Source organism: Dermochelys coriacea, chromosome 14, assembly GCF_009764565.3.
Source record: "Dermochelys coriacea isolate rDerCor1 chromosome 14, rDerCor1.pri.v4, whole genome shotgun sequence".
Taxonomy (NCBI): domain Eukaryota; kingdom Metazoa; phylum Chordata; order Testudines; family Dermochelyidae; genus Dermochelys; species Dermochelys coriacea.
Window position 1 is genome coordinate 16,611,121 of NC_050081.1, and position 13,212 is coordinate 16,624,332.

Below are 13,212 nucleotides of genomic sequence, written 5' to 3' on the forward strand. Positions count from 1 at the left end.
TACAGAAAACAAGAGAGAAAACCGCGGGAACGAGCTGGCTGGCATTGGCCCGGGGAAAGGTTGGCTCAGTGGTGGTTAATCTACCGTCCTGCATCAAAACGTCATTTCAAGTTGGGGTTCAGTAACTCAGTAAGAACAGCATCGCTGGGGCCCCCAGCTATTGCTTCTCAGTGGCTCCAGATCAATCTGCTCAGTTTGCAAGTAAAACGCTAGCTTCTCTAACCACTCGCCCTACAAACTCCACTTGGGATCTGAGAGTCAAGCTGGGTTCTTTTCCATCCTCGGTCAAAGAACTTTGTTAATGGGTGTGCTGATGAGACAAAAGAGAATCCAGCTCATGCTCCCAGAGCTGTGCTGGCTCTCCAGGGCTAAACAGTAGTCACAACCTGTTTCAGTCACTGAAGTCAGCAGATCCGACTCTCAATGCACCTGGAGGGCAGATGTGTTGAGTAAGAAGGGGTTATTTGTATGTAGTCACTGTCCAGAGTGGGACAACAAATATCCGTCCCATGCTCTGTGTACACATGGTCTTCACAGTCATGACACTGGTATTAGAGACAGGGTGACTGTGGTTCCCATAGTTCCATACAAACCCTGATCTGTTCTCTGAGAGAAGTTCTGCCCAGGGCCTGCTCCAGCGTTTTTGCTGCCCCAAGCGGCAAAAAAAACCCAACTTGCCACTGAACGGGGTGGCGGAATCTTGCCCGCTGAACACAGAGGCGGAGTGATGGTGCAGCTGCCGACCGAAGAAGAGTCGTGTCTCTGCTGCTGAATTCCCGCCGAGCGCAAATCGCGCTGTGACAGAGTGGCCACCGAATTCCCGCCGCCACCGAGGTCAGATTGCCGCCCCAGAACCCAACCTCCTGCCGCCCCTTTACATTTGCCGCCCCCGGCACCTGCTTGATTCGCTGGTGTCTGGAGCTGGCTACAGAAGAACAAACAATATTCTACCAAAAGGTGAACAGGCATCAGAGACATCAGGGTCTGAAATGTACATTAAAGGAAATTATACCCAGGTGGCCAGATTCAGGTCTTGGATCCAAAAAGGCTAATGGAGGTATTCTGGATTTACGCTGCTAAAACTGAGACCTGGGGACTCAAGTTTCTAAACCACTCAGGAGCCAACATCATGTTGATTTTCAGGGGGCCTTAGGCTCCGAACTCACTGCTAACTCACCTAGGCACGTTTGAGAAAGTTATCCTAGATCTGCTGCTTCAGTCTTGCTGTCGCCACAAAGCAACATGTGGCATATTGGAAAGAGGGTGTTAATATTTCATTGTAAAGACGCAGGGACAAAACCTTTCCCCTTGGCAGGAGGAAGGGAGGGGAAATGTCTCATGACAGATACTACTTGGTTTATTCTTAACTCTGGAAGATGCTCAAATATCTTAGGGATGGGCACAATACAAGCACCTAAACAGAATGGAGTTAGCTCCAACCCCAGAGGGTTATTAGCATTTCTAACCTCCATTCAGGCAAAGAAAAATATCTGTTCCAGACCCCCACGCAGCACAGTGAACGGGTTCAACACCCTGCAGTCACCTTCTTTCCCTTCTGCCATGCTCTCACGTATTTACTAGAAAACGTCAGTATCACTCGGGAATGCTGCCCTGCGCCGACCCCTCTGTACCTAGGGCACTGTCCACGTTAAGGAAATCCACACGTGCGCAGCTACATCAAGGTAGTATCAAGCCCAAGTGTGGATGTGCTGCACCAATGCAGAATGGGCTTTGCACCTGCTGTAAAGTACATCACTGAATGATGGGCTCAAGCTACATGGGTACATGCCCAGCTTTGCATCAGTGCAGTGTCGCTAACTCATGTAACCACACTGAGATAGTAGGAATTTCCTTAATGCAGGCAGGGCCCAGGTTGCTACTCCGCCCGTTAATTCCTCCCTCCCCCTCCAAGCCCCTTCTCTTTGAGAGTCCTGGATAGTCCATCTTTCCCCCCACCCCAATTCTCTATCGCTGTTACCCTGTCCTCCTAGCCCAACCTTGCACTGTTATCCCATCCTCCTCCATCACATTGCTCTGTTTGCTCAGATCTGGCAGCGACAGGCCAGGGGAGGTGGAGCGTGTGTGAGGAGGCTCCGATGCACATTCCCAGGGCTGAGCCGGCTCTGACTGACGGCAGTGCGCAGGAACCAGGCATGTCAGCACACTGTGCAGGGCCTTAGGGGGGGCTGTAGGCACCTGGGAACGCCCTGACTTTGTGTCCCTTTTGCAACAGGGACCAACCCCATGTCTGGGGTGTTACCAATCATGCCTTTCTTTCTCTGCCCCACCCCCACAGGGAATTAATTGTGGGCTTCTACAGGCACTATTAATAGTGAATGCAGGGACTGAGACTTCTCTGACCAACTTGGACTTTACGGGGTGGCCAGGCCTGCAAGGGAAAAGGTCTCCTGAAAAGGAGCAGGAGCAATAAGAACAATCCCCTCCCTAGCTCTTACATAGCACTTTTCAATTAATAGATCTCAAAGCGCTCCAAAGGATCATTGCCCCCATTTAACAGATAGGGAAACTGAGGCACAGGGAGGTGATATAACTTGCCCAAGGACACCCTGAGCCTGGGACAGAACCCAGCTCTCCTGAATCCTAGTCCAGTGTTCTAGCCACTTGGCCAGTCATGACAACAGGTCTGGCAATGGCCTTCGTGCAAAGCGCTGGAGGTAAAGGCACTGCAGAGGGGTGACATATCTGGAAGGCGAGTTCATATCAATGAGCAGCTGGGGAGATGTGGAAGCAGGGTTCGTGGGGGGCAGAAGGGAGGCAGTGTATTGCTTCCTGCTTCACTCTCAGTGCTGCCATCTTTGCCAAAGGGGATCATCCTAACTGTCTAGTCTGACCTCTGGGGACCTCCCTGGTCAGGAGCGGGTGGAGCTGGGAATGAGAGGCAGAAGCTGGAGCATCTGCTGTCCCTGACTCACTGGGGAAACCAGTGGGGGGTTATTCTGCACCCAAGACTGGGGTGGGGAAGGGTGGAATTTCTTTAGAAACTGCTAGAGAAGCTAGAAAACAAGCTCTGGTGCTCAGAGTCCCTGGGTACTGGGTATTCTGGAGAATTCAGATATTCCAAGCCCCTCTGTATTCAGGAGGTTCTTGGTTAGGAACAAACAGTTGGATTCTCAACTACTCCAGTCCCGTACTTGGGGCTGGGATTTGGGGGATAATGTGGCTTCATGTTCTCCTTATTCTGGGGCTATTGCTGGATCTGCCTGGTCCCCAGTATAAACTGGAGCAGTCTCAGGGCTCCTCTGACTTCTACTTCCCATAGTCCCTAGGAAACAAGAGCAGACAGTGTGGTGTACCCCAGGCAAGCCTCTTGTCAGTGTAGAAACTTCACACCAGCTCTGCACCAGCCAGAAGGCCTCCTGCTCCCCATAGGGAATTCTATGGGGGTGTTTCCAACCTGTGTAAGGCCCCTTTACAGTACCTAGGGTGACCAGACTGCAAATGTGAAAAATCGGGATGGGGGTGGGGGGTAATAAGAGCCTATATAAGAAAAAAAGACCCAAAAATCGGGACTGTCCCTATAAAATCGGGACATCTGGTCATCCTGACAGTACCAGAGCAGCACACACACACAAAAAGGCTTTCATGAAGCTGAGACTTGGCCCAAAGGGTTTCCTTCCCACAACATTTCCTGCATCTCCTATTCCTGGAAGAGCTGGTGATTAAAAAGGCCCAGCTAATACTCTCACTTACCAGCCCTGACCACTGTTTCTCATCCAACAGCTGCAGATACACACAGGGCACTGGATAAAGGAAGATTTCTAAAAAGCCTTATGTTGTTATGATTCAAAAGTTAAATTTCCCAGTGAAAACCACAACAGCCTGTTTGGGTCAAGTCAGAGACTTTTCCACTGCGATTAGCAACACTGGTAGCAAAAGCCGGGTTGCTGTGGTTTAAGTAGTGTTTCCTTTAGACCTGAGCTGAGCAGGGTAAGATGACCTGGGACTGAAAATTCTGGCAGCAGCCCCATTTATGGCTCAACATTACTGCTACCATGGAGCTGAAGTGGTGTTAGCAACCAAGGGACGTCTTTGCAACATGTCCGACGTGTAGTCAAGGCTTATGAAGAAGATACATTTTATTGACTCAAAATTATTAGCATCTTGTATACAAGATCCAGATTGGATCTGGAGCCATCTGACCTGGGATTGTATCTAGGAATATAAAACTGATTTTCTTGTTTTCCAACAGCTGGAACCGAGGTGGAGGGGCCAGCCCCATGTCCTGGACAGCTCTCTGGGTACCACTAGCAAGCACACTGCAGACTCCAGGTGGGAAACCTCTGGGTTTGGTTCTCCCTTGCCTTGCATATCCCCGGAGCCCAGTGCAAAGCGAGAGCACAGTACGCTTCTGTCGTGACCAGGTATTGTTTGACACCTGCTTTGCACTGGTGTCAATGATCACACGAGGAGTGGGCCAGTGGAGAGTCAGGCCAGCTGGGTTCCTGGTCTCTCTCCCTCCCTGCCATCCCAGTCACCGATACCTTCATCACTGTCAGCATGGCAGTCTCCTCGGGATGCACTGGCACACACTGGGCGATTTGCTGCAGCCGTGTGTAGCGCCTGTAGGGGTAGGTGAGGGTGTGGCTGCCACCGCAGCGCCGAGGCATGGACAGGTAACCATATTCCGCCATCTCCGCCATCTTGTCACTGTGGGACAGTAAACAGCAATGCTGTAAACTCAGCCAGGCAAACAGCAGAAAGCCTCCCCGACAGCCAAGCTCCAGGGCACACTGCAAAACCGAGCTGGCTTCTGGAGTCCAGGCTTTCCATCTTTGTAAGTTACCATAGAAACAAAAGCCTCCTGCTGCCATGCCCCTGTGTTACCAGTGACCTGTGATGGGGAAGTAACTGGGTGTGTGGCCTTTATTGCTACTTTAAGAGGGACAAAGAAAGCCTGAAACGGGTATGGCTCTTAAAAAACATTCTGCATGTATGTAAACTAGACATTGCTAGCTTGCCTATCCTGTTTTTGCTGTGGACAACTGGAGACCTGGTAAGATCCTGACAGCGGAGACACCATGAAACTGATGCCTGATTGGTGAAAGGGGACGTTACTTTTGTGCAGCCTATTTAGAACGACGGGCACATTTTTGTTAGCATCCATTTAACTCAAATCCTGACAAACAGTTGGGGGGAAAGTGGTCTTTGTTAAAGTCTCAACACCTTCCTCTCAGCCCCTCATTTATGTGCTGAGAAAGTTTGTAGGCCCTCTGAGATCCCAAACGAGTCCCTCCAACAAAATTAGGGACTTGACATTCCTGATCTTTCTAAGGAGAAAGAACCAAAAAAAAAAAAAAAAATCTTTTCAGGCACTAGCTTCTCCTTGCAGGTCACCTTCAAAGGATGTTGACAGTGACCCCTTTCAGGGATGCTACCATGAGCGTAGCTCTCTTGGCTGCTGCCACTGGAGCCCCACGCATGGACACTGAGCTAGCTGGGAGCTCCATGAAGACCACAGGGACAGGGAAAAGAAGAGACTGGAGAGGGAGTTGAGGAAGGGACAAGGAGAGTTGAGGTGGGAGCGACAACGTTCTAGTAGTAGGCAGTTCTTGCAGCTGCCTGTGCATCCATATGGTAACACGGTAGCAGTGGGGAGAGGGGCCTGACACAGCTGGGACTCAAGGCCTGGGTATTAGGCAAAGAGAATTGCTCACCTCTCAGGACAGCCCTTTGGACTCTTTGGGTCTCCTCTGACCTATAGAGAGGGGCCCAAGCTGTCAAGTTGGATCCAAATTCAAAACTTTCCCCAAAGTCTGGATCTAGGTTTTCAGTTCAGCCTGCGGGAGATGGGGCTGTGAAGCTTGGCTCCAGATCCGAACTGCTACAGAATCCAGTATGTTCAGGTCTGGATTTGTGAGGGCCAAACCCTCTGGCTGGAGCAAGATGCAACATGGGTAGGTGCCAAACAAACTCCTCCCACACACACTTCACTCCAAACCTGGGCATCTCCCAAGCAGACCCCACCAGTCATTCCACACTATGGGGATGGCTCAGTCCTGACATGCTCTGCACCCTCAGCTCCCACTATTTGAAATGGGAACAAGAAACCATCAGCCCCTCCCAGGATCAGGCCCTTTGCGAGCGACCCCGTGTGCAGATGGGACGAACTCAGACTCATTTTCATTTGTGCCTGAATAACCCAGGCCGGGGTCTCCGGAGGAGAAAGGACCATTTCCCTGAACCAGGGAGTCATCATCGCTACAGCACTGGGGTCGATGAGGTTTGCTCATCATCAGGCTGCTGAACTGCAGACAAAGGGAGACCTACACACGCCAAGAAGTCCCACCGCGCGATATACAGAGCGGGGCGCAGCCTGGGGACACCCCCAACTCACTGGCTCAGGCTCAGTCCCCAGTCTGGGTTGAAAGCAAGGTGAACAGCAGCAGCACAAACCACATGGCAAACCCCAGAGGACGTGACAGACGTACAGATCCAGGGTCCCAGCAGCAGAGAAGGCTGGAGTCTGAGGCCCGCCTTATTGATGGTAACTGATTTTATGTGCCTGCCCTGTAGTGCATGTCTGGCGCTGTCTGCCATAGCGAGGGTCTAATGATCAGCGCTGTGAATCCAGAGTGGGGGTAAGGGAGTAGGTCTGGGGCAGAACCTGGCCAATCTCAAATACAGCAGTTAAAAGCACCCAGGCTCTCTCACAAGAGGAAGATTCATGTGAGTAGCTGCCACGACAACAGGTCCAGAATGGGCTTCATCACAACTGGAACCAAACAAATATTCCCCCCCTCAAACTCTTCTGGTGTCTAAAGGCCAGTTTGACTATGAGAGGCTGTTTCTGAGTGGGCCCCCCCCCATGCTTTATGTATTTATCAGCCCCCACCCTCACATGCTATCCCCTATGACCAGACTGGACCCCGTTTGTACCATGATTAGTATGCACACCACCTAGGATAAAAGTCTATAAGAGATATCAACGGTCATGCTTGAGGGGCAGAAGCCAACTGCTAACTGTTCAGGATTACTTAGGAAGGAACTGTCCCTGTACCAGTCCACTGGAGGGTTCTTGCAATTTCTTGTGGAGCATCCAGTACTTGCCACAGCTGGAGACAAGATACTGGACTAGCTAGACCATTGGTCTGACCCACTAGGGCAAGTCCTGTGTGCCTACAATGCAAAAGAGGGCCTGACCCCTGGCTGGTCACATTGCCTGCTTTGCTGAATAGCGGACTCTCCTGCAGCATGGTACCCTCTCCTTGGGGCGGCCGAGCGGGAGAGATCTTCCTCGGCGGGTACAGAGCATAGCTTGTCTGTATCTGAGAACAGCACTACAGAAAGGTCAAGACATTCCACCAAGGGAAGTAAGATACGTCCAGCCGTGCTCAACTAGCCAGGAAAGAGGGTGAACGTCCCTCCCAGCTGTCCCTCCACAGGCTGTATATTGCGTAATGACTGGGGCCGGACTGATGACTGCCCATCACCTGAGGCTCTCCTGGCTCTGTACGCAGCAGGTGTCACGTTACCCTATCAGCAATCCCTGCGGTGAATGCAGATGTGCCCGAGCTTTTCGTGTGGGCAGGGATAAGAGCCCCCCTTTCCCGCATCTCTCTGTCTAGATACTCACTACTCAGACCTGCTCTCCTACCGTTTGTTATACCGGCCTGGGCTGAGACACTGCGACTGCATTATCTCCCTGATCATCTGACTGCTAGCCTTCGCTGAGCCCCCGAAGTGGATCTGCACCTTCTCTATGTCCATGAGCATCTTGGAGTGGATGCTGCGCAGCTTGCCAAGGCCCGCACTCTTCTCCAGCTGGAGCGCATCCAAGTGAGGGTAGGGGCTAAGCCCTAACTTCAGACTGGGGCGGAGGAGAAGATGCATTCAGAGAGGGGAAAGGAAAGGAGCGGGGATGCTGTTAGAGCTAATCCCCCAGCCTTGCTCACACGACTAGTCCCATGGGCTTTAATGGGGGCTGCTCAGATGCGGAAGGGAGGCAGGATCGGGCCATTACACTGTTTGGGGAGGACCCCGAGGACAGGTGAGCCGAGCTGTACCAGCCCATTTGAATCCTGAGAAAGGTGGCTGAAGCCCCACCCCTCGGGTGAGGGCGGAGCCACAGACTGAGCGCATTGGAGACTGAAGTCCTTCAGTCATCTGCAAAGCAGTGTCAGCAACAGAGCAGGCCTCCCCCATGCAGATGCAGCCCTGCAGATGAGCCTCAGCCCTGGGCGGCTGCGACCCCTCAGATCTGAGAGGGTATTTCACTCTCCAGGACTTACTCAGCCCTTTACCTCCTGGAGGAGATGTCAACCAGACGGGGCCACTTGTGCGGGGTTCTCTCCTGTGGATACATTCCACGGGGCTGAGAGCCCCCAAAACTCATTGCACCCTGGCTGAAGTGATTCGTTCTCTGCCTCAGAAGAGAGTTTTGGGTTTCCCTGTTAGTGTGACATGGGCTGGGCATCACCCCGCAGCGAGTTTGCAGCTGTGCTCATGCCCACAACCTGCTGGAGGATTTACAAAGGTTTTATTGTGCAGGGTTGTGAGGCCGAGGGGAGAAAGGGTCAGTTAACTCCTTGCAAATGTCTGCAAGGCCAGAGTCTGCTCTTACTGACACCAGTGCAATCCCCAAGGAGATCAATGGGGTTGTTCCATGTAAGATCCTAGGGACATCCCCATTCGATTCCTGACCAGGACTTTCGAATAACCAAAGCAGGGTCCCTAGAGAAGCCATCCCAGAGTTTACACTGAGCCCAACCTGTGCTGGAGCAAGACCTTGGGAGTTCAATGACTGTAGACATTTAGGTACCTCATCTCAGTGCCTTGATTTATGGGGCAGTCCTGTAATCTGGGACATAACACACTGGTGTCCTGGAGAGCAGCACTGGCCCCTATACCATTCACTACAGTGTGGATAAATTCCCCTCCCTCCTCTCGATGACTCGGCAGATGTAGGGATTCCAGCTCTGGGCTTCAGGAAGCATGGAGTGAAAGGAAGCTGAGTTCATTTAACTAGCAAACGGCAGAAGGACAAGGCTTCAGTGCATCGAAACCCGGGGCACGAGAGTGGCCATTCTCCCTAGGAGAAGACAGTCAGCCCTCTGCTAGGAAGAGCAGGCCTCCAGTAGGGTGACGCCTACAGCTGCCACACTGGGGAAAGGGGGTTGGGGGGAACCATCCCCACCCTGCTAATTCCAAGACAGCTGGAAACAGAAGGCAGGCCTGAGAAGGACCCCGCCTGGCTGGTCCAAGCTGCAGTTGTTGCTCCAACCCGGTCAACACCAGAAGCTTCTGCTAGCAGAGGAGCCTCTGCGCTGCCACCACTCCCTGTGGAGATGGAGAGCTCTGCCCCCTCAATCCCCTTTCTCTGGTCCCCACCCATATGTGAAGCCCAACTAGGAATAAAGGCCCCTCCCTCCCGCATACACCATACCTGCGGGTGTGCTGCCTGACTTGCTCCAGTTCGTAGACGGTGTAGGGCCGGATGGAGCGGTGAGAAGGTAACCCCGGCACGGAGGGTACGGTCATGATGGTCCTGGCGAATCAATAAGCAAAGGGGTCAGGGGAAGAAGAGGAGAAAATCCGAGCATCCCTGGTTATTAAATCCACTGCCAGGCATGTCTGGGGTTTGCCACGTGTCCCAGGAGGGAGATCTCAGCCCCTCATTTATACATGGTGCATGATCACATGGCACTGGAGCTGCCCTCCAGCAGGGGGCGTACGCGAAGCCTGGAGGACGAGTCATGGATTAAATCGACCTCTCCCATTGCTGCTCCAGGACCAGTGCTAGGAGAAGTTTACTGGGCCCTAAAGCATGGATGGGGGTCGGCACCACAGAGGCTCTAATCCCTGCAGTAACACCTTCATGCCCCTTTGGCAGTGTAAAGGGGTCTGAAAGTGGGCAGAAATGGCCCCTGAGAAAATCTCTTGGGAAAGGGGCCTCCCTGATCAGTGAAGAGCTGGGCTTGGGGCTCCATGCCAGCCCTGGCACAGGGGTGGGGTCAGAGTCATGTTGGGGGCAAGGCCAGAGTGCACTGCACTAAAGCTATTCCCTACTTCCTAAGGACATGGGAAGCAGAGCTTAAGTTAGAGCAGCCTAAAAGCTGCTCTAATTTACACTGGGGTTTGGGCAGGTCTGTGCAAGGCTCCAGAATGTGGAGCATGCAAAAGGAATTTCAATTTATCTTTGCCCCTGCCCCCTTCCATGCCTCACCACCCCCAGCCACAGCGCAGGAATGGAATAATTAATATCGGGCAAACTGCATCTGAAGTTTACACTCTGAAACCTGTCACTATTTTGGTGACTGTCCTTGCTTTCCCACTTCAGTGTCAATCAGATTCTAGCAGCTGATATGACAGAGTTAAAGAGATTAAGGCTTTATCTAATTTGATCACTGATCTTCCAAGTTTGCAGGTGCTATGAAACATTCATTCCTAGCACAGGAGATTGGAGATAGCACCACACAGCAAGTGTCTCACAGCAAGGGTCAGGGAAGAATGAACTCCTGAAAATGGTTACTTTATAATCCTCCCTTTGCAGCACTTTCTGTGGATAAAGCTCTGTACAGTCATTGATTTATTAGCCTCCAAGCGGTCAATAAAATATTATCATCCCAATTTTACAGCCAAGAACATGGAGTAATTAAATGACTTGCCCAAGACCACATACAGAGTCAGTGGCAGAGCTGGACGGGACCCAGATTTCCCATTTTGTGTGAAATTCCACACAATGAAAAAAAAAATTCTGTTCCAAAATGGGAGTGGGGGGATTAGAAAACTCCCGCAAAACAAAATTCCATTTTTTGTTGTGATTTTGGGGTTTTAAATTTGTATTCCTTTGTAATATAAAAGAAATATCAAAACAAAAATAAAAACAAAAACATTCCCTTCTGAAACTGTAGCCATGGAATGCTCCGACATCATCGGAATGCTTTGTATCAGGGGCTTTTTCAAACAGATTTTTTGTCAGCATCTACATGTTCCACTGTCCAAGAATTGACATTTTCCGATGGAAAGACGTTCCCTTGGAAAATATCCAACCAGCTCGACCAGTGGCAGTGCTGGGACGACAACACAGGAAGTCCTGGCTTCCAGCTCTCTGCTCACACCAGTGGAGCAAGGGTTTCACACCATTGGAGCAAGGGTGGCATCCAAACCACCCCCTTTTGTCTCCTGTGACCCCGTTGGTTTGATCTGGTAAGGTGGTTCCTGTGAGCTGTAGCCAATGACCTAATTACTGCAGCTAGTCACATTTGGGAAGGTTTCTGCACTATAAGGGCTAGACACTTGCTTAAGATCCAATCGGAAGTTTGAGAGGTGCCCCCAAAAAGCAGCTTCCAAACCAACCTTGGGGACACGTCACCAGCGTTTGACTCACCATGCTAAGGCGCACAGGGGCATAGCAGTGTGAAACCTGTGTATGTGGATGCGGGGGCGAGGCATGCTATTTCCCCTCAAGAACTCAAGAGACCAATCAGCAGTGGCTGCCCACCTGCCCAAGGCCGCAGCACTCTGGAGAGCCACGTTTACGCCAATAAAACATTTGCAGCCATGCGCTCTGGAAACACAATGCATTACTTACGGGCCAGGCACCACCATTTCCAGAGGTCTGTCGCAGGAAATGCAGTGGAAATGAGCCATCAGTCTTCTGTTGGGATGAAACCATACATGGGAATCATTACAGGCTTGGGCCCAGGGGTGAACGGTTTCTTTGGATCTGTGCTAAGGACAATAGGACTGAATAAGAAGTTACAGAGCCCCAAGCCTAGAGGACCACCGAGTAGCCACAGAGAGCGCTAAGAACGGTGACCTGGGACATGAAATATTTCCATAGCTTCCATTGTGTGACCATATCAGCAAAACACTGGCCAGGGAACTAATTTTATACAAGGTATTTCTATGTATTGGGCCAGATCCACAGCTAGTGTGAATGAGCTCAGCTCCATTGACTTCAATGGAACTACCTACACCAGCTGAGGATCTGGCCAGTTATTTTTAATATATAATGATAATAATACTCGGAGTTACTCAGATGAAAGGGGCTATACTTGGCTTATGAGCACTTTGGGGCAGGGACTCTTTTTGTGCTGTGTTTGTACAGTGCCTAGCACAATGGGGTCCTGGGCCACGACTAGAGCTCTGAGGCGATACAGTAACACAAATATAAACACCAAGGGCAAAGTGATGCATTAACTCCTTCCACATCCCCTGTGAGGTGGGCCAATGTCATTATCTTCAGTGCACAGGTGGGGAAGTGACTTGCCCAAGGTCGCATCGCAAATCAAAGGCAGGCTCAGCGGTCTTGACTCCAACGCTCCTGCGCTAACCACTAGCTGTCATTGCCGGTGTGATTAAGTTTTGTCGTATACATAAACCTAGCACCTATAACTGCTATGAAATCAGGCATTGGGTGTCACACATGTATCGATGGATACGAAATTCACACTCACGTTCACACTTACCATACACATTAGCCTTTTACACACTACACCCAGTCTGCAGTTCTATCAGCACTAAACACACCAGGAAAAATTTGCTAAAAGCACATGTAACTTGGCACAGAACTGTGATGAAGGGGTGGAATTCTGCACCCACAAAAACCTTAGGCAACCCTAGTAAAGCTGTGGGGGAATGGGGGGGGAAGAAGGCCCAGAACCAGGACCCAGGTCTGCACCTTCAGAGAGCAGGTAGCTAAGAACCCCAAACCCCAGAACAATCCTGCTCCTAATCACTTGTTACATTAATAAAGCAAGGATAGGGTCATGAATCAGCAACAGGCATTACTGAAAATCTGCCCTGAGTTGATAGGAAAGCGCAATCGCTCTTGCAGGGACTGAATGGCAGCTCTGAATCTGCCCATTTGTGTAAAGATCACCCTATAGGCACAACTGAAATCAACCACACAGGCACCCCTGCCTTCTCCCGAGAGGTTGCCTGATGCTGGGGAAAACCTGACTCATTTCATCAAAGTTTGTTCGCTTTTATTTTCCACCCCCCCCAGTGGATCTGATGTTAGGTTCAATAAAGGATAAAAAATAAACAGGTGGCCCATAGGAGAGAGCACACAAGTACATGTGTGGGCGGGGAAGAGGACTCTGGATGTCGGACCCTATCTGTAACTTACAGAATACGTGAGCCATACAAGACTGTTATTGTGTCATCTGGCTAACAGGGTGCGACAGGACATTTCTCTGGCAGCCCCTGAAGCGTGTAGGCCCGTGCCTTGGACCTACACATTGAGCA

At 51.1% G+C, this 13,212-nt stretch overlaps 1 protein-coding gene across 3 annotated transcripts in view; it reads right to left on the reverse strand.

Annotated features, from left to right (window-relative positions):
• The window catches only part of QRICH2 (glutamine rich 2), a 55,981-nt gene that overhangs the window by 8,040 nt on the left and 34,729 nt on the right, over positions 1–13,212 (reverse strand). For 2 of the 3 annotated variants that reach the window (XM_043497285.1, XM_043497287.1), the window contains 4 exons: positions 11,552–11,617; positions 9,404–9,505; positions 7,616–7,828; positions 4,503–4,668 (listed from right to left, as the gene is read on the reverse strand). In XM_043497285.1, the coding sequence (XP_043353220.1) occupies positions 4,503–4,668; positions 7,616–7,828; positions 9,404–9,505; positions 11,552–11,617 (547 nt within the window). The remainder of the gene's footprint in view (positions 1–4,502; positions 4,669–7,615; positions 7,829–9,403; positions 9,506–11,551; positions 11,618–13,212) is intronic. The other variant, XM_043497286.1, reaches the window with a different exon arrangement.